The sequence below is a fragment of the Arvicanthis niloticus genome, chromosome 14 (genome assembly GCF_011762505.2).
Source record: "Arvicanthis niloticus isolate mArvNil1 chromosome 14, mArvNil1.pat.X, whole genome shotgun sequence".
Classification (NCBI taxonomy): domain Eukaryota; kingdom Metazoa; phylum Chordata; class Mammalia; order Rodentia; family Muridae; genus Arvicanthis; species Arvicanthis niloticus.
This window is the reverse complement of record NC_047671.1, coordinates 53,044,077-53,065,674: the sequence shown is the minus strand read 5'-3', so window position 1 is coordinate 53,065,674 and position 21,598 is coordinate 53,044,077. Positions and strand designations below refer to the sequence as shown.

Sequence of the window (21,598 nt, the reverse complement as noted above, 5' to 3'; positions counted from 1 at the left end):
ACTGCATGTCCATCAATAATTTGAGATCCATCTACTCAATAGAATATTAAGCAACATAATATTAGTGCCTTAATCGCTGTTCTATTGCTGTGAAGAGACACCATGACCAAGGCAACTCTTACAAAGGAAAGCATTTAATTGGGGAATTTCTTACAGTTTCAGGTTCATAGAAGGGAATAGGGAGGCAGGCAGTTGTGGTGTTGGACAAGTAGCTGAGAGAGAAAGACTGGGCCTGCCTGACAAGGGCTTTTGAAACCTCAGTAAAACCTACTTCAACAAGGCCACACCTTCTAATCCTTCTCAGTTGGTGCCATCTCCTGATGAGTGTAAGCATTCAAATATATGAGCCTCTTGTATTCAAACCACAGTCAGCTACGCAAAAGAATTAGTAAACTCATTTAAGTTTTTACCAAGCAAAGGAAATACAGAGAAAAATTATAACCTTTTTTTTACATTAAAAAAGATTTTTAAAACCCTCCATATCTATTTATCTATTTATTTAAAATAGTTGATGGTGGTGCTGAAGAGATCTCTCAGTGGTTGAAAGCACTAGCTGCTCTTCTGAGGGAGTATTCAATTCCCAGTATCCACATGTGCCTCACAACCATCTGTAACTCCAGTTCCAGAGGATCCTACATCCTAGTCTGGCCTCTGCAGGCACACATGTGGTGCACAGACATACAAGCAGGTAAAATACCCATACATTAAAGCTGTCTCCCTCCATGAGAACTGCCTTTCATGGTTCCAGAAGGTGCCATACAAGCTTCTGTGGAAGAGAAGCAGCCAGTCGTTCTACCTGCCTATGGCACCTGTATGAGTCAGGGTTCTCTAGAGTCACAGAACTTATGGAATGTCTCCATATATTAAGGGAATTTATTGTAATGACTTACAGTCTGCAGTCCAACTAACCCAACAATGGGCAGCTGTGAATGGGAAGTCCAAGAATCTAATAATTGCTCAATCCCATGAGGCTTGATGTTTCTTCTGTATAAACTGAAATCCTGAAGAAGTAGGTTTCAACAGATGTGCTGGCAAGTCAGTGCAAGCAGGCAGTGAACACCTTCCTTCTTACAATGTCCTTAAGTAGGCCTCCAACAGAAAGTGTGGCCCAGATTAAAGGTGTGTACCACCATGCCTGGACCTGAACTGTTCTTTACTTGGAATTTGCTCTGTCCCAGGCTGGCCTTGAACTCAGAGATCTGCTCGCCTCTGTCTCCTGGGATTAAAGGCATGTACCACCTTGCCTGGGCCTAAGCTTTGTGTGTTCACTATGCCTATCAACCTCAAGGTCTGGATCACAGGTGTGCCCTCCATTTATGGACTGTGGTTCATTCCAGATGTAGTCAAGTTGACAACTGGGAATATCCATCACAGTGCCAATGAACTACAGCAAGGACCAGCATGCCACAATAACCCAAAGGGTGAAGTAGTAGCACACATACCTTGGCAGTAACCAACAGCTCTCTAACAGATGTGAGGCAGGCTCCACAGGAGGGAAATCATACCTGATGCTGGAAATCTAGCCAACTGCTCTGGGCTAGTGAGGTCATGGATCTTGGAGAGCTTCCAATTGTCACTTTACTAAGCCAGCATAATTTCTAGCTACATTACAAATATTTATCCTTAGTCCTATGGTTTAATAGTAATTCTCATTCCCTCAACAAGGAAACATCTCTTTGCAACAGACAGAGGCCATTCACAGGAAACCACAGCTGATCAGAATACAGAGAAAGCGTGATTGCATGGTTTCCAGCCACAACGGATAGATCTACAACACAACTCTGCACCCAAGGCTCAGGGAAGAGGGGGAGGAGAGACTGTAAAGGCCAGAGGAATATAAGTCAGCTGTGAGATTTTGTATTCTAGAAATGTCAGGGAAATCACATCCGGAAAATCTCAACCACATGGCACTTTCACGAGACCTGAGCAAGAATGACTCTGATAAACATAGCAATACGGAAGGGGGAAATCGGACAGGATCCCAACCCTAGACAAAAGCTGCGGCAGCTAAGAAATGCTAAGAGAAGAAGAAAAACAATCTGCCTCTGTTGTTATCTAATACAAAGTGGTCTGAAATTATATGCATACTAGAAATATATGGACTGAGAAGGTTGTATTTATATGTTTAGGAAGATGTATATATGTATATGCAACAATAATTACAAAAAGAGAAGACATGAGTTTGAAAGGGCAAGGAAGGGTATTTGGGAAGGGTTTGGAGAAGGAAAGTGAATGGGGAAAGTGATGTAATTATATTTAATTTCAAAAATATATTAATTTTATAAAGAATATGAAAGGGCTGGAGAGAGAGCCCAGTGGTTGAAAGCACTTACTGTTCTTGCAGAGGACCTGGGTTTTATTCCTAGCACCCACATGATGGCTCACAACCATCTGAAACTCGGGTTCAGGATCAATGCCCATTTCTGACCTCCTTGGGTACCTGGCACACATATAGCACACACACATGTATTCAGGGAAAACACACACATTAAATAAGTAAATAAGATAATTTTTCAAAGATCATGGAGAAAGTATGAAAGAATTCATACTAGATTGCTAACATTTCTCTTTGTTTTTAATACATTTTTAATTAATCCTTTGACAATTTTATTCAAGTTTATGTCCTCTGGCCATATTCATTCCCACTTTTCCTTACTCCTCCAAGGAGTAACCACCACTTTCCCCTCCTTTCCAATGTCACATCCTCTGGTGCTGGTTTCGTTTTTTGTTACCCACTGAGTCCTATCAGTGCTGTGTGTATACGCATGGGTGTGGAGCTGCCACTAGAGTGTAGTCAACCTACACAGAGAAACGCCCTTAAAGTAAACTGACGTTCCCTGTCCTAGCAGCCATCAGCTGCCGATAGCTCCTCAGCTTGGGCTAAGTGTTCATGAGCTCCTTCCCCATCCGTGGTGCCCGAATGGTGACTGACCTTAGGAAGGTCCTGTGCAGGTCACAGCCACAGCCTCTGTGAGCTCATGAGCGAGCGTATGGCTTCTGTACGTCCAGAAGGCATTGTGTCATCCCAAGCCCCAACCCCACCCTCCGGCTCTTACAGACTTTCCACCTCCTCTTCTGTGATGTTCCCTAAACCTTTTGGGAAGGTAGGTGTAATATAAATGTCCCATTTATGGCTGAGAGCTGAGGACTCCGTGGATACATATTCTGTGTACTTTACCCAGTTATGAGTGCCTACGTTAATCAGCATCTACTGCCCAAGGAACTTCCCTGATGAGGACTAAGTGCTACAGTAATCCGCAGGCATGGGGGATACCTGTATAGAGGGCAGTTTGCTGTTCTGTCCATTTGACAAAATAAAGTAGTGGGTTTATCCCTGCTGCTAATGCACTCCCCAGCCATGAGTTGCCAACAGTAGAAGGCAGTTAGCCAACTCCATGACATGCATGCCACTAGTGTACCCGTGGGCATATCTTGCCAGGCCACTCCTTAATTGCACCTTGCAGGATTCACAGCTGGGTAAGACTTTTGATAACGTTTCTCCCCTAGCGGCCTACATAGAACCTTCCAGCACCCTGAAAACTAGGCATCTGAGAGGAGGCTTCTCTGTCAGTACCAGCTTGGTTTTTCATGTCCTGTGATGAAAGCGTGTGATGTCTTCAGCAACAGGGTCTTACCAGCAAGCTCTTGTGGGCAACTAACAGCAATGGCTACAGCCTACGTTGTTTTGGGAATCTCTGTGAAGGAAGATGTCACACAAACTATGGCATTATCCCCTGTGTAGGGTTATTTCAAATAAGCATATATTACACACACACACACACACACACACACACACATACACACACACAAATATGAGTTTATAAAATAGTAGGTTTTCATATGGATTTTCCAAACATACTTAACGTGAGTTATCTCTTCCAGTTTTTGCCATTTCTGAGAGTGGGGGGATGGGGCCAGAAGGGAAAGGGAAGAGAGGGGACACAGGCAAGCCTGAAGATGTAAGCAGGAGAGGGGAAATGAGCAGTAACTCAGGAATTCATTAGAGCACAGCACCTATACACAGTGGGTTGTTGCTTTCACATGACGCTCTGAATTTGTGAAAACCCACATATGGTTTTACATAGCTTCGGGTTGTTTTCTAATTATAGGGTTCTGGCTGAGTGGATAACTTCTCTAAGGTAAAGATGCACACCATGTTCTCCAAGCTGAAGCACCACGAGCCCTCCTCTGCAGAAAGTGCTGTGAACATATTTTAATGGAAGTCCTGAAACAGAGCCAATCTACGAGTTCCTTTCAGACCTGGCAGCCTGCCTCTTGGTCAGGATTGGTTTCTCTTTTCCAAGGGAATATATATGAAGAAGTTAGATCCAAAAGCTAGACAAAGACCTTAAGATTCATAGAATTTTGGGAGCTATCACCTTATGGCTTACATAACCCCAATGCCATGGCTATAATGGAATTTGTGAGCAAATGTTTGAAGTTATAACTTTTGTGTAGTAATAATCATGGCTAGGACTGTGCATATATTTTGCCTGCATTATTTGTTCTGGGTAAGTCTTTCATTGATTTGTATTAATTTTCATATGCAAAGTTAGGAAAATTAACTTCTAGAAAGTCATTTGCTTCTAAAAACAATGAGACTATTTTAAGTAGTAAAGTTAGAAGGTGTTAGTTTCTGCTTTAAAAAGAAGTTTTTGATTAGACTTCTGAATAGGAGATAAAGTTTAATGTATTTACTTTCTTTGTGGATATTCTCACTTTTAAAATGAAAAAACAGAAAGCTTTAGGGCGTTGACAACATTAATGAAAAATAAACATTTGAATCCCAGCCAACAGCGATCCTTCTACCATGCAAATAAAAAGAACCAAGACAGTGTATCCTGTTCTCATCTGCCTGACTCCCTGCCTGCAAGCCAGTTCCCCGTTTCCGTGGACCTTCCCAGTTTGATTAGAACAGTTGCCCAAATCCTTTTCTTCATTTCCAACTTGATCTTTCATTACTGTCTCTGGCTTGAAAACTGTAGTCTTCTCATCCAACACTGTCTCTTCTAGTTCTGTATCTGTTCCCTAAATTCTGAATCTCCTCAGCACCATCTGGACCTAGCATTTGCACCTGGCCTGCAGTTTGACATTCTTCTCTCTGTGTGAGTTTTGATCTAGACTCTCTCATTACAAGACCATTGTTTAGTTGTGCTAACATAAGTTGTAAAATTGCAATCTCCAGTTTGCTTGAAGAGCATTGAGTTGGAATGGGGTAGCTTGAGAGATTTGAATGTATAAGGTCATTATATAGAGGAATTGTCAAGCAGATAAATGGTCAGGTTGGCTGCTCAGTGTGTCTCCAGTCTGTGGGACACATGGCAGTTCCACGTCCTCCATCTTAGGACCTTCAGGTCTTCCCCTCTGCACTTTATAGACTCGTTTTTCTTATTGACTCATGGTTAGCCAGTTGAGGTCTCTGCTTGGATCTATGAGAGGGATCTCTGCAGACATCCTATCTCTCTATAATGTGTTGATTTTGTTATTGTAATTGGGTGTATTTCCGAGCTCTCCAAGCACTGAATGTCAACCTTGTCTAGAACAGTGCCAAAAATGGACTAAGTTTTAGGTTCTATCTGAGGCTTTACTCTTTGCTCTGCTCCTGCCAATCATGTCTTAACTTTTTAAAAATTACACAGCTATGCTTTTTTATTAGTATGAAAAAAACACAGCCGGGTGGTGGTGGTGCATGCCTTTAATCCCAGCACTTGGGAGGCAGAGGCAGGCGGATTTCTGAGTTCGAGGCCAGCCTGGTCTACAGAGTGAGTTCTAGGACAGCCAGGGCTACACAGAGAAACCCTGACTCGAAAACAAAACAAAAAACAAAACAAAAACCAAAAACAAACAAAAAAAAACCACTAATGCAAGTTCTACATAAATAAGATTTTCTTGGCCCATGGTTTTGAAAGCTAAAGGGTACAGCATAATGCTGGCATTGGCTTAGCTCTGGTGAAGGCCCTTTTCAAACATCACTCATGATGGATGGCAAAATTTGGAGAGAAGATAGCGCAGGGGGGTGGGCGAAGAGATGGCTCAGCAGTTGAGAGCACTGACGGCTCTTCCAGAGGTCCTGAGATCAATTCCCAGCAACTATATGATGGCTCTCAACCATCTGTAATGGGATCCGATGCCCTCTTCCGCTATGTATGAAGAGAGGGACAATGTACTCGCATATATAGAATAAGTAAATAAATATTTTTTTTAAAAAAGCTAGCACAGTGTAGTAAGGGTGCTTGCAGCCCAAACTGACCACCTGAGTTTCATTGTTAGAACTCACATAGTGGAGGGAGAGAACCAACTCCCAACTCCCACAGGCTGTCCTCTGACTACCTGTATGCCATGGCATACATGCCAAAACATACAGGTGTGTGCACATACACACGCGCTCGCGCACACACACACACACACACACACAATAATAAATGTAAAACATAAGTTGGAATGAGGGAAGGAGCAAGTGACACATCCACTGGCAGCGATACACCTGTGTGGGGTAGGCTTCGAGTTTATAACAATTTTTGGAAGATTATCAAGAAGTTATGAGAAACACTTTAATCCTTTTGAGGGCATGTCTCCAGTCAGCCAAGAACTTCTCACTAGGCCCTACCTCCTAAAGTTTCCATACCATCTCCCTCACCTGAGGACCTAGTTTTCAACCCATAGACCCAGAAAGGCAAACCACATCCAAACAGCAGTGATGTGCTTGCAAATTTTTGTTTGTTTATTTTTAAACAGGGTTTCTCTGTTTAAAACAAATTGTCCAGAAACTCTCTCTGTAGACCAGTCTGGCCTGGAACTCATAGAGATCCGACTGCTTCTGCCTCCCAAGTGCTGGGCTGCAGCCTCAAATTCTTAAATAGCACATTCCCGTGACTCTGAGGCTCAGTAAGATCACACTAATCACTAAAGAAAAATGCTAAAACTGACAGGGGCAACACATCGACTGAAACAACTAAAAAGTCAAGGATTGTACATAGGTCAAGCCTCAGCTAAATTCCAGGGATCAAACTATATGATCAGAAATTGGCCATGGGTGATAGCCCACACTCAGTACAATGCTTGCCTTGTGAAGATTAGGGCTCCAACTTAATCCTCAGAGTGCATGTAAGGATAGCAAACATGGTGCACTTGTTTAATCCTCGAGCTAGGGAGGCTGAGGCAGGAAGATCCCCGGGGTTTGCTGGCAGGCCAGGCTAGCTTAACTGGTTAGCTCCAGCCACATGAGAGGTTCTGCCGCAAGGAGGGCAGATACCATTCCGGAGGATGATCCAAGATTGTCCTCTGACCTTCTCAGGCATGTGCACATGTGTGCATATGTGCGTATGCACATGCACACATACATACACACATACATATGCTCACACACATACATACACTCACACACATACACACACATACATATGCTCACACATATACATACACTCACACACATACACATACATACATATGCTCACACACATACATACACTCCCACACATACATATGCTCACACACATACACACATACATATGCTCACACACATACATACACTCACATACATATGCTCACACATACACACATACATATGTTCACACACATACATACACTCACACACATCCATATGCACACACACATACACACATACACTCACACACATACATACACTCACACTCAGTCATACACACATACTCACACACACACAACACACACACATTTTAAAAAACTGGTTTCTCATCTTTCTTTCTCTTGCTTCACTGTGTTTGGCTCCATTACCCCTGAAGGCTGTTTTGAGTGGTAGTAGAGAAGGTACCAAAATCCCCAGGCCCATGTTTCTAACTGTCAAACAAGTCTAGCAAGAAGCAAAAGCGTTCCTTTCTCTGCAAATCCAGAAAATGACCCAGCATTAAGTCCTTTGCAGCCTGGCTTCAATGTCCACCTGATCTTGGGGCTGGGAATTCGAACGAAGAGGCTGGATATGAGGATTCGAACCCAGGTTCAGGACCAAGAGTGGCAGAGGGACCATGGAAGGACAAGGGCTTCCTAATAAGCAGGGAAAATGGATGCTGAAGTAAGAGGAGAGAGAGGGGAAAAGACATGCACATCACACCATTACAGTTAGATAACAGCAGAGAAATTAGAGAAAAAAAGTTTAAGCCACCTTGAAATTACGTAATATTTAATCTAATATCCCCCACCCCCTTTATTCTGAGTCAGGACTCATGCAGCCCAGACTGGCCTTGGGCCCCATTTTGTTCCCACACCCCGTGTACTGGAATGAACAGCCCTGTGTGTGCCACAGCCTGGCTGACCCTTGCTTTCCAGGTCACCTCTGCACAAGGCTGCTCTTCTGGCTGCCACTCTCCTCAGGCCCTGGCTGGCAGCATCTTTGAAAGAACAGACAATTGAAGGTGACCACTCTGACTCCGAGTGGTCCACTTCACTCCACCCAGAGTTCATGCCTCATTTGCTTTCTTCCCACAAAGGAAGCCCCTCCTCCCCAGCTCTCCAACTCCACACCCTCATTGTTCAGAGCTTTTGCTTTAATCAAATAAGGTGAATTTCCGTAACATTCCACAGAGCCGTTACCCGCTAACAGCTTACTCTGTTTGCAGTAGTCTGGGAGCTTTGTTAAAATAGTCTATTTTCTAAAACAGGCAATCTCAAGCCTCAGCTGAGAACAGCCTCCATCTCCACATAAAGAGAAAGCTGGTGCTGTCAGAACAAGCACAAAGTATCCTGACATAGCTGATACGGATGTTTCCCTCTGTGTGTAAGAGAATCAGGAAATGGGTACTCTGGGGCTGGCTTGGTGGCTCCTGGGTCAGGAACCGTGTATCTTCTTCCTTCTCTTGCCAGATGGCTGGCCACAAGATGTGAAGTAGCAAGAAAAGACCTGCCACAGACTTTCCAGAGGTCCTGTCCTGTCTCATGTGGCGATCACCTTGTCTGAATAAGACTAACTCTGAAAGAGGCCAAGAACTGTGGGCTTTTGCAGAGCTCCTGGGAAAAGAGAAAATCTCTCGACAGAGTATTTGTTTGGCAGATAGTTGAGATTTGCAGGGATCAGAGACAGTGACTGCTCTTGAATGCCCCCATGCTGCGTCAGTCCCTAAATCCCAAAGTTCTAGAACATCTCTCTTTCTCCCCCTGACTCTTCCTCCTCCTCCTCCTTCCTCTTCTTCAGTATGGTCTCATGGTATAGCTCAGGGTGACCTCAAAGTCACAGTCCTCCTGCCTCAGTCCCCTAAGTGCCAAGATATCCAGGCATGTGCTACTACACCCATATCTATGAGCCAGTCTTACCCACCACCCTCTTTTTGAGTTGATGTATCTATGGATTCTGAAACTAGACAATTTTAGAGACAGGTTAGGCAGTATGTTTAATAATTCTGAAAGACAGACTTAGGGGTGAATGCTAACATAGGGAAACCCTAGGTCATAAACATGGGGCCCTAACAAATCAGATTCCATTTGTGTGTGTGTTCGTGTTCATGTAGGTGCACATGTGTGTGAGAGAGAACATAAAATGTGTGTGCCAGTCCATGTGGAGGCCAGAAGACAACCTCAAGTGCAAGTCCTCAGGAACCATCTATCTTGTTTGTTAAGACAGGGCCTCCCATTGGCCTGGAGCTCACAGCAGGCTAGGCTGATTGGTCATTGAACACCAGGGACCTACTTTCTCAGTGCTGAGCTTATGAGTGTGTGCCACCTCCCCCTGACCCCCCACCCCATTCCCCGAGCTTTTGTTAAGACAAAAGTTAGGACTCGAGAATCAAACTCTTGTAGCAAGCTGTAGATGTCTTAATTTGGTTTCTCTTGTGATATAACAGCAACCAAAATCAAATTAGAAAGTAAGAGGTTTCTTTCATCCTCCACCTCCCATCACAATCTATCAAGGGAGATCCAGCTGGGAACTAGGTGGTACACACTGAACCAGAGACCACAGAGGAATGCCGCTTACTGGCTTGTCCCTTGCTTCTGTTCAGCTTGCTTCCGTGTACAACCTAGGACCATCTGCACAGGGGCAGCACTGCCCACAGCAGGGTAGGCTGTTCTTCATCAATTAGCACCCGAGAAAATGCCCCCACAGGCACGCCCACAGACCGATTCAGTGATGTCAATAGAAAATGCCCCACGGGCACTCCCACAGACCAGTCAGTGAAGATTCCAAGGAGGACCTGCTTCTCAAATATATGAAGTTAACAATTAAGATCAAACATGACAATTGATCTGAACTATCTGCAAATCCTCTTTCTTTCCTTTTCCTTCCTTCTTTTCTTTCCTCTTTCTTCCTTTCTTCCTCTTTCTCTCTCTCTCTCTCTCTCTCTCTCTCTCTCTCTCTCTCTCTCTCTCTCTCTTGAATAGCCTTTGAATGGGCTATGTAACCAAGAACAACCTGAACCACTGACCCTTGGCCTCCACATCCTGTAATTCCAAGCACTGGGATTATAGAAGTGAATCACCACACCTGGCCCATCCATTGTTTTAATATTGTTATTTGAGATTTTGTTAGGAAAACATAGATGATCTCTGCAGGGAATATTGGCTTTTGTAACTGTGTTGAAGTTCTCTGTCAGCAAGGAGAATGGACTAGACTCTTAGCTGAGGGGCCCTTTCCCTCTCATGCCCCTTCAATATCCAACGTCTTTGGGGCGGGGGGGGGGGGGGAGAATTCCCTGTCTCATTTGAAATAAAGAAAAACCTCTGATACTACTTGGGGCTGACAGAAGAAAAGCAAATGGTGGAATTGAGATACACCATGCTGAAGAAAGAAGGCAGAAAACACACACAAGGGGTTCCTAACAACACAACTCACAATGTCAAAAGACTGAGCCAGTCAACAAGCCTTTAAGAAGACAATTAAATTCTGTGGTACAATCATACAACCATAGCATAAAACAAAAGTGGTCACATCTGCTTAATGGGAAATCTCCAACACATCTCATAAACAACACAGGCAGGTCACGTAAATATAATTGCTAGAAAAGGTGTTTATAATATGTGATGGTTATTCTTGGTTGTTGACAACATCTGGAGTTAACTAAAAAAAAACCCAAGTCGATAGGCACAACTGTGGAGGATTTTTAGTTAATTGGATCATTTGAAGACCAAAGACCCACCTTAAATCGGAGCCATACCTTCTCACGGCTGCCGGTGTGGAGAAAGTTGCTATTTGCTCACTCGCCCATGCTCTCGCTTCCCTGGCGTTAGAGCCTATGTCTTTGGGATTCCAAATGCTGACGACCAAATGAGACACCCAGCCTAGCAGACTGAACAACTGCAGATTCTTGGACATTCGGAGACAACCATTGTTGAAGTACCTGGACCACAGCCTGTAAGTCGCTCTAAAATAGTCCTTTTTATATTAGGTCAATTCTATCCCCAATGTTCCTCTAGAGACGGCTAACGCACGGTGTATACTTTAAAGTTCTCCGTTTTGCTCTAATTTGTCACCTTCTCATGACCCGCCTCCTGATCACTTTACCTCTCGGGCTGTTAAAATTTTAATTTACAACCTGCCAGATCATCTCCTGCATAAACAAAACCACATCTGGGCATCTAGGTATGGACACGTTTTTTAATCCGCATGTGATGTATTTAATAAGTGAATTGTGAGAACACTGAAAATTTGTCGCTGGAGCTCAGTGGGTATGGGTTTTGAGGCCGGGGCTCCACATATAGGCCAATGTTGTCCTCTAAATCCGGACCCGCTAGGAGTCATTTCCTAAATTACGACAGAACTGGGACGCCATGACCATCAGCGTGTGTGTGTGTGTGTGTGTGTGTGTGTGTGTGTGTGTGTGTGTGTGTGTGTGTGACTGTTAAATTAGTTCTTTCAACAATAAGACAAAAGAGAGGACTGACCATATCTTTTTGCCACTCGTGTTAATACTGTAGGTGGTGACACTTATTTTCTTTTTGCATCCAGAAAAGTGGCCTATTAGTAAACCTCCAGCCAGCCGAACAACTCCTAGAAGGTGAAGCTCTACCCGTGGCAGTGCCTTGCCCGCGCAGGCGCACTAGCCTTCTGCCCGGAACCCGCGCACCAGTAGGGCGCAGTTGCTCGGTTAGCGCACTGCGGCAGTACTATGCAGGCGCGGGGCCAGGACTAGGGTGGACCGGGCAGAGCGGAACTGACCGTGTGGTCCTGTCCGCGATGGCCGAGGCATCTTGGTGGTACCGAGGAGGTGAGGGTGGGTACGCTTAGAGGCTAGGTAACCCAGGGCCCACTGGCAACTCCTGGTACCCAGGAAGGAGCTCTAACCCCATACCCGTACTCCTGTGATGGTTGCCAGTGCTGTGACCGGAGAAGACTCCTCTCGCTAGGCTGTCACCTCCGAGGGTGTGGGTCGCTTGAGGGAGTCGCGCCCTTGACCGCTATATCTGGAGCAAGAAGCCACTAAAACTAGTCGTGTTTTTCCCATCTTAGTTACTTATATACGTTATAGTAACCAGCAATATGAAGAAAACTCTTGTTTTACATCTCACAGGGACTTCAAAACATGACCTGCATTACAGAAGGGAAGCAGAAGTTAACACCACACTTGAGGAGTTGTTACTCTACTTTATGTTTTTAATAAATCTATGTATATGTAAGTACAGGGGTGTAGGTAAAAATGGTGGTTGAACTAGTAGTTAAAAACTCAAAAAACCGAGAAATTAGAGATCGTTATGACAAATTTCAGAGATCATTATCTTATGATTGACTCAATGTCCAATTTTTAAGGGGCAAAACTAGGCCACAGATGTGATGGAAAACTTCCAATGTCAATAATCATATTCCAGCTGAATATGATTATTTTAATTTGGAGACTCTATTTAAAATGCAATCCCCTGGGTTGGCAATTGGATTAGATTTGTTTCAGAGTCATAGAGATATATTTGTTTGGTTCCAGAAATAAAAAGTACAAATGGGAGCCTACATAAAGTTTGGGGGTGGCCCCAAGCTTCATGTTTTCCCGTAAACTGCCGCACGGTCAGTGATAAAGTACATCTGTGCTGAGTAGGTGCAAATGTTTGAGGGAGGCAGAGAGACCCGCTCGGCCTATGCTCCCATCCCTCCCAGTGGGTCCACGGCATCGCCTTAGCATGTAAAAAGCTTGTGAACGTTTTATACTTTAACTGCCCAGTGTGTGAGGCTAGAAGCTAACATCCAGGATTTCTCTCATCTCCGAAGTGCAGCCATATGCCAATTACAGCCCATAGGTATTGCAGCAGTAGGTGTTTGAGATAAAAGACAGCTGCAGCCGGCTTGATAAGGTATCCTAGGCTGGTTTATTAAAAGCTTAGTGCTCGTTACCAAGCATCTTAGATAATAGAAACTGTGAGCCAAAAGATTATTTATAATTCCACCAGAGATTTTTGAATACTTATATAACAAAAACAACCTATATCTACAGTAAGGGGAATTCATTAGCTACTGTAGAATATGCAGTGAGGGTGCTGGAGAGATGGCTCAGTGCTTAAGTGCACTGGCTGCTCTCCCAGAGGACCAGGGTTCAATTCCCAGCACCTACGTGGCAGCTCATACCCGTCTTTGTAACTCCAGTTCCGGGGCTTCTGACACACCCACACAAGCAGACCACCAATGCACATGAAATAAAAATAAAAGAATATGCAATGGCAAAAAAGCAACTGTTAAAGAAAGACACATTTATTTGCCGTGCGCGTGCGCTCATGCACCACGCATGCGCTCATGCACCACGCAGATGGTGGCGGTCAGAGGATAACCCGTTCCCACCTTCATCAGAGTCTTTTCCCTCTGATCTTGCTGGCCCCACATAGTTTTTGTTTATTTAACTGAGGGGTTCTGGGGGGGCGGGGACAGTAGTTAAAGGAGAAAAAGAAATACTACTGATTAATTTTTAAAAGCAGTTTTACTATGTTCTAAAGCATGGGTTTAAATGTTTTACATATTAGGCTGAAAAATAACTCAGTCTGTAAAGTGCTTGCCACACAAACATGAAAACCCGAGTTTGGTCCCCAGAATCCATGGAGAGAAGCAGAGCATGCTGACTGACGCCTGTCATTCCAGGCCTGGGGAGGAAAACCAGACAGACCCCCAGGCAGCCTGGCCTACTTTGAAAGCTAATGAAAGGTCCTGTTTCAAAAATGAAGCCAAAGTGGTTGGCCTCCTGATGTTGATCTCTTCCTCCACGTGCACAAGCATCCCCCACCACACACACATTCCATAAATATGACACAACCATGTAGTAAGAGATAGCACCTCTATAACCCTTCTCTGGCTGAATTCAAAGTCCATAGTCTTAACCGCTCACTATATGATATTGCCTCTTTTTTTTTTTTTTTTAAAGATGTATTTATTTTATGTATATGAGTACACTGTAGCTGTCTTCAGACGTACCAGAAGAGGGTATCAAATCCTATTACAGGGTGGTTGTGAGCCACCATGTGGTTGCTGGGAATTGAACTCGGGACCTCTGGAAAAGCAGTCAGTGCTCTTAACCACTGAGCCATCTCTCCAGCCCATGATATTGCCTCTTAATGTAGAGAAAACACAAACAGTAGAATCCTGGCTATAATGTGACCTCAGTTAAAAAGTATATTATCTGTGTATTTGTGTATGACGGAGGGAGCCACATACATTCGTACTCAGAGAACAAGTTTGTATGAGTCTCTCTCCCTTTCTTCTTGTCGTTGCATGCCAAATTAAATGTTGAGCCATCTCACCAGTCCTAATTTGACTTCAGTTTTTTAAGAGAATATTAAATTGTGTGTGTGTGTGTGTGTGTGTGTGTGTGTAACCTGGAAAATTCATGCCTAGCTTTAGTATGAGGACTGAAGGAAACTTCTACCTAATTTGTAGGTTTCTGGCTTTAATGATTAGATGCACAGGGCTGCCGAGTTGGCTCAGTAGATAAAGGAGCTTGCCGCCAAGCCTGATGGCCTGAGTTTGATCCCTGGAACCCACACGAGGAAAGGAGAGAACGAACTCCCACAAATTGTCCTTTGACCTCCATGTTTGTACCATGACACGTGTGGTTGTGCATACATGTGAGTGTGCACATTCACTCGAACACATACAAGATAGATAAATGTAAAATGTTTGATAATGGTGCTTTTTTTTAAAGCTGGAGAAATTAATATTTTTGAACACTGCTGAAGTGGGGTTTAAAGTTACAAATTTTAAACAAATTGTTCTCCGTAGTGACTTTTGGGATGGTGGATCCACACATGTACTACTTGAACAAAGTTATGTCATCTCTCTTTGTGGACACGTCTCTACCTGGTGACGAGAAGAGCAGCTTTAGATCCATTCAGAGCATAACTGACTTTTGGAAGGTAAGATGTATGACCTGATGAAGTAACCTTAGATAGCCCATTAGCCGGTGGTTGGGCTAGCTTGTGCTACAGTGCTTGCCTAGTAAGTGAAAGGCCCTGGGTTTGAGCCCCAGCTCCGGGGTAAAAAAACAAAAAGAAATTCACAGACAGTTCGCAGCACATGACGGGTAAAGGCAGGCAAATCTCTGTGAGTTGCGGCCAACCTGGTCTACAGAGGGAGTTCCAGGACTGCTGGGGCTACACAGAGAAACCCTGTCTCGAAAAAAGAAAAAGGAAAAAAAGGTATTCTAAGAATATGATGTGCTGTGTGCATTCATGTGGAACTGAGTTTGGGTGTGATCATAGAGAAGATGAAGTAGAAATGAGTGGACGGAGGTCACATTGTCACACTGAGAAGTGGGCATTTACTAAAGAGACAGTTGTCTGTGGAGTGCGGGCCGAGATGGTGGCTAACTTAGGTTCACAGAGAAGCAGTTAGATTGACAGAGCAGCCCCTTAGCTGTGCCTGTGACCATGTCTTCCCAAAAGGTTCACTACCAGTGAAGACCTTCCCTGAATGTGGCGGTGGCACAGACTCTGGGGGATGGATAAAAGGAGGAAGTGAGCGGCACATTCACGCACCTTCCTAAGGCAGACTGAAACTTAACTGAAATCCTTCCTTCCTCCCTTAAGGCGTTTCATCTGGAATTCTGTCACAGTGACCAGAAAAGTTTAGTAAGAACGAGGGCAGATGTAAGATAAGGTCCAAGTAGTCCTAAGTCATCGGCCTCGTAGAAAATGAGGAGAACACGTTGTCCTTTCTCCGTTAATTGTGCTATGTGGCTGTTGGCAGAGAAGAGACGGGGACATCGAGTCCAGGGCTTGAGATCGATTAGAATAGGGCAGGGACATAGCAGCCACCAGGACCTTCGCCTTGGTCAGTACTTAACTCAGGATCACACGTGTGAATAGAGTTTCTGTTGTCAGGAAGGTTTTTTTCCCCTGTGACCTTGCCTTTCTCTGAAGTTCATGGAAGGACCCCTCCTGGAAGGTTTGTACTGGGACTCGTGGTACAGCAGCAAACAGCAGTACAACGTAAAGAACAGCAGCCGCATCTACTACGAGAACATTCTTCTCGGCGTCCCCAGAGTGCGGCAGCTGCGAGTCCGAAACAACACTTGTGAGATCTACCCAGCTTTCCAGTCACTGGTCAGCGACTGTTACAACAAGTACACAGTGGAAAACGAAGACTTCGCTGACTTTGGCCTCAAACACAATCCAGAGTAAGCAATGTGAAATCAGCAGCTTTTCCCGACTAGCTTTGTATTTTTACAAAATTACTTTTTTTGAAAAAATGTCTTCCAGCTATAATGGGAGCTGGGAGCTGCGGTTGAGTGGTTCTTCCTGTGTAAATAGTGCAGGAAGAAGCCCTGACAATGGTGGCACCTTACAATATAAAAGCGGCCCTGTTTGATGGAGGACTGGGTGTCAATGTGGTATGTGAAATGAATAGTTACAGTGAATGCAGGGACAGGGGGACATCAGTCTGTGTGCATGCATATATGCGCGTGTACGTGTGTGCACATGCATGGGAGGCCAGATATTAATACCACATGTCTTTCTAAATCACACTCCACCTTTCATTATTAAGACGGCGTCTTTCCCTGAAGCTGGAGCTCGGTCATTCTGTTCATCTGGACAGCCAGTGAGCTCCAGGGAGCCAAACCTGTCCACCCCCTGAGCGCTGAGATTACAGATTCATGGCCCAGCAACTGGATTTTATGCAGGTTCTGGGGACCTGATCTCTGGTCCTAGGCATCTCCCTAGCTCCCAAAACAACAAAATTTTCTCTTTTGGTAGCTTTTCTAGCTGTGGCCCAAAGCTTCGTAGGATCCTGAGGGACGATCTGTGGGACTCTCTGCCCTCCTCCTCCCTCGCTGCACCCACCTTAAGTAAAGCCTGTGGCTTCGGTACCAAAAGGGGCCGTCATGCTCTTCAGTCATATTTGATGATACCCACCAAAGGTGCTCTTAGGTACTTTTTATTTCTGTACTAAGACGCCCAAACAACTTCCAGAAGTGTGTTGGGGGCTTACAGTTGTAGAAGGTTAGAGTCCATGACCCTCATGGCTGGGGCACGCAGACCCACCACCTTACACTGAAATGTGAAAGGCCAAAGCCGCTGGCACCACCTCCTCTAGACAGTGATATTGGTGTCAGCGCTGAGGGTGCCAGGTGTGCCATGAAAATCATGGCCATGGGATAAGGCCAACCCTTTTTGTATTTACTATTTGTTACAGTTATTCAAATGTTTTTTCTATTCATCATGCTCCCTAGAAACAGCTAAGCTTTGTTTTTTAGTCACTTCTTTTGTAACTATGCGCTTCTGTTTCTAAGTAATATCCTCCTAGTGGCGTGACTGTATAATCACATTTCCTGTCCTGGCCAGTGATCTGTTACTGTAGCTCTCTTCTGCCCCCTCCTGTACATTTGTGCTTCTGTCCTTAGCCTCTCAGCCATACCTGATTGCTTTAACCATTAGTCTATAATTCCCTTTCTTAAACAGCCTCCCCCAAATCTCCAGAATTATTGCTTTATGTGTGTTGTCTTATTCTTTGTATGAGTTTGGGGAATTTACTGTACTTTTACTGTTCAGGATACTGCCATATCTAGCCCAGGCTGGCTGAGTTTGGGGCATATGTGAGGCCTTAACATAATTTTTATAAAGGTTATAAATTCATAAATGTAATGACATGCCTCTCAGATATGTTTGGAGGAAGCGAGTACGGAGCCTGGAAGTATTCTTCTTTTGTCTTTCTTGTAACTATTACAAGTTAAAAGTCAGAAAGGTGAAGAAATAAAAAATTTAAACACTTTTGACAAAAAATTAAATAAGATGTATGTGTGTGTATGTGTGTCTGCCTGTCTGTGTGTCGTCTATATGTGTGTGTCTGTGTCTGTGTGAATGCAGACACACCCGTACCACAGAACCATTGGATGAATCCATTGCCCACGACAAGTAAAACATGCTAGGTGTTGGCCCTTGGAACAATGTCTACGCTACCTTTGAACTTTCTGTTTCAACTGTTTTAAATTGAAGGTTACCTTAAGTTCTTGGGATGCTTTCTCATCTTCCTTATTTCTTTGATGCCCCACAGATGGAAACACTCGGCTTCTTCCCACACCGCCCCATGGCACTGGGGGTTTGTGGGTGTGTACCGAGATGGAGGATATATAGTCACGTTATCAAAATCAAAATATGAAACCAAAGCCAAATTTGCTGAGCTGCGGCTGAACAACTGGATTAGCAGAGGGACCCGGGCTGTTTTTATTGATTTTTCACTGTACAATGCTAATGTCAACCTGTTTTGCATCATCAGGTGAGTAGCTCAGGAGCTTCATCTTAGGAAACTGAATTTTTAAAGGATCCAAAGCCTTCCCTGGTGTTTACAGGTCCTGTACATCTGTGCAGAAGTTAATGTCATAGCTTTAAGATAAATATGATGGCCGGGCGGTGGTGGTGCACGCCTTTAATCCCAGCACTTGGGAGGCAGAGGCAGGCGGATTTCTGAGTTTGAGGACAGCCTGGTCTACAGAGTTAGTTCCAGGACAGCCAGGGCTACACAGAGAAACCCTGTCTCGAAAAACCAAAAAAAAAAAAAAAAAACCAAAAACAAACAAACAAAAAAAACAACAACAACAAAAAAATGATGTTCTTCTGACAGTAATGCAGAAGAGAATGAAGCAACACCACACTCATTGTTTCTTACGTCAGGACACGTTTAGAGACATGAAGAGTTGTATACAATATGCTGTGTTTTATAGTCGTGTGTGTGTGTGTGTGTGTGTGTGTGTGTGTGTGTGTGTGCAACCGTGCTCAGGTTGCACCTTAGTAACAGGCATGCAGGTCAGAGGACAGTGTTGGAGAGTCAGTTTTCCCCACCGTTGGTTCCCGGAATAAACTCGGGGAGTCCAGCTTGTGTAACAAGTGCTTTCACCCACAAAGTCGTCTTGGCCACCAAGACTTTGGTTTCATACGGTGTTGAGGACATAGGGTCTTGTCATTCTGGAATTGTGTAGATCTGACACGTCATAATTTTTCCATAAAATCAGATCACTAAAATTCCTTGGTTTATGGAGCTGGGGAGATAACATAATTGGCAAAGTGCCTGCTTGTCAGCATGTCTTAGGGTTTCTATTGCTGTGATAAAACACTATCCACAGAAAGCAGCTTGAGGAGGAAAGGGTTTATTCTGCTTATAGTTCATGATCATCGCTCATCACTGAGGGAAGTCAGAGCAGGAACTCAAAGCTGGACCTTCGTGCAGGAGCTGATGCAGAGGCCATGGAGGGCTGCTGCTCAGCCTGCTTTGTTATAAGAGTCAGGACCACCAGCCCAGGGGTGGCACCACCCACAATGAGCTGGGCTGTCCTCTATTGATCACTAATTGACAAAATGCCTTACATGGGCCTGGAGGCCTTTCTTCTCTGATGATGCCAGCTTGTGTCAGGGTGACACAAAACCAGCCGGTACAAAGGCACTGTCTCAGTTGTGCCCTCTTCTCCGTTAGCTCTGGATTGTGTCAAGTTGACAAAACAACAACAAAAAAGAACGCCCTCTCCCTCCAAAAGACCAGGGCACAGTGGAAGAACGAGGACCTGGGTGAGTCAGTCTTCAGCATCCATGTAAAAGCCAAATTCAGTGCGGGGTAAACCCTGCGCTGGGGGGAAGAGCTGTCAAACAAATTCTGGTTGACAGCTCAGCTGGCTTAGCCAAATTCGTAAGCTCCAGGTTCAGTGAGTGATCCTATCTCTAAATAAATAAATAGTGACAAGTGACAGAGGAAGACCCCAGTTCTAACCTCTGACCTATGTTGCTCATGAGTGTGCACACGCATTTGCACATATGTACACACACACATTTCGGTTTACTTTCAACTGGGCTTTTATATGGTTGTCTCATAGTTATTTAAATTTCAAGTGACATGCAACCATGGCCACATCGTAGACATTTTTACAGCATATTATACACTGCAAAGTAGCTTTGATTCTTCTTAAATTTGCCATGTAATTTTGTAGCGGTCTATTCTAACCCTTGATGCTGGGCTCAACCACTGTGACTTGCTTTGGTCAATGAGATGTTAGCATATATGGTGCAAATAACAAGGTTATGATCTTGTGTATTGGTTTGCTTTCTACACTTCTGGAGTTGCCTTGAGAAGGGTATGTGTGTGTGGACTTTCTGGAACCAGGAGGAAGATGAACAGGTAGAAGAGTCAACTCGAAGATGCTGAGTAGGGCCAGTCAAATGATGGATCTATTCACAAGCCAAGCTGAGATCAGTCTGAGCCAGCTGGATCAACTGAACTCTGCAGATGCATAGGAAATATTTATTATAAGCTGCTGCTTTGAAGACTGGTTTGTTATCTAACAGAAAGTAATCAATACAAGATCTAACTTGGATCTTAGCTCTTTGACCTCTGAATCAGTTTAGAGGCTTTTGTTGTAAAAGAAAAAGCCAACTTACAATGTTTTAAATAGCAACACACAAATTATTTCTGCCATGTAGAAGCAATTCCAGAATCAGGGCAAATAATTTTCATGTTAAGTACAAAAGTCTAGTTCTTTTTTGTGTGTGATTTCTGTTTCATCATCCTCGGTGTCATCCTTATCTTAAGCTCCCCAGGATTACTGTGGACCAAAAGCAGCTGTAGGAAGATGTCCTATGTGCAGAAGAACAGCAGATGGTTCTGTGCTTTACTGAGTTCCCTCCAGCCCCAGGCCATGGTAATTGACAGAGGGGAGGAGGTTCTAGAATCACACACTAGGAAATAAACAGCAGAGCATGGTTGTGGCTGGAGAGTCAACCTGCTTTCCCTGAGGGATGGGATAGGCAAATAACTGAACACAGTCAGTGTTCTGTTTGGAAGGAGATGTGGGAAATAGCTACCAGAGAGACAGACAACAGGGTCGTGGAAAGTCTGTGAACCTCCTTTTTCTCATAGGTCTTACATTTTTTTTCTCAGAATGGAATATGGAGTTGAGTTTACACAGGCTAGGAAAGTTTGCCCTTGTGCAGTAGTGAACAGCAAAACATGCCATGCCCTTTAAAGTCTGTAAAATATTAACAGACTAGTAACACTGCCAATGAAAACTTGACAGACTAGTAACATGTATCTTCCTGATACGTATTACTAGCCCCTGAGCACGTAACTTCCACTGTCCTTCTTGCTTTTCCCTCAGGAAATGGGAACTTTTCCTAGCATTCACCCCTTCCAATGTTCCTGAGCATGATAAAGTAGACACAACCATTTCTGTGTCCTAAATACCCTGGAAAC

The 21,598-nt window shown here is 44.2% G+C and overlaps 1 protein-coding gene across 2 annotated transcripts in view; it reads left to right on the top strand.

Moving 5' to 3' along the window:
• Positions 1–12,015: 12,015 nt before the first annotated feature.
• Positions 12,016–21,598, top strand: part of Pkd2l2 (polycystin 2 like 2, transient receptor potential cation channel) — a 43,782-nt gene continuing 34,199 nt past the window's right edge. For both annotated transcript variants that reach the window (XM_076912845.1, XM_076912843.1), the window contains exons 1-5: positions 12,016–12,167; positions 12,471–12,572; positions 15,149–15,282; positions 16,288–16,544; positions 18,419–18,640. In XM_076912845.1, the coding sequence (XP_076768960.1) occupies positions 12,137–12,167; positions 12,471–12,572; positions 15,149–15,282; positions 16,288–16,544; positions 18,419–18,640 (746 nt within the window). In that variant the 5' untranslated portion in view covers positions 12,016–12,136. The remainder of the gene's footprint in view (positions 12,168–12,470; positions 12,573–15,148; positions 15,283–16,287; positions 16,545–18,418; positions 18,641–21,598) is intronic.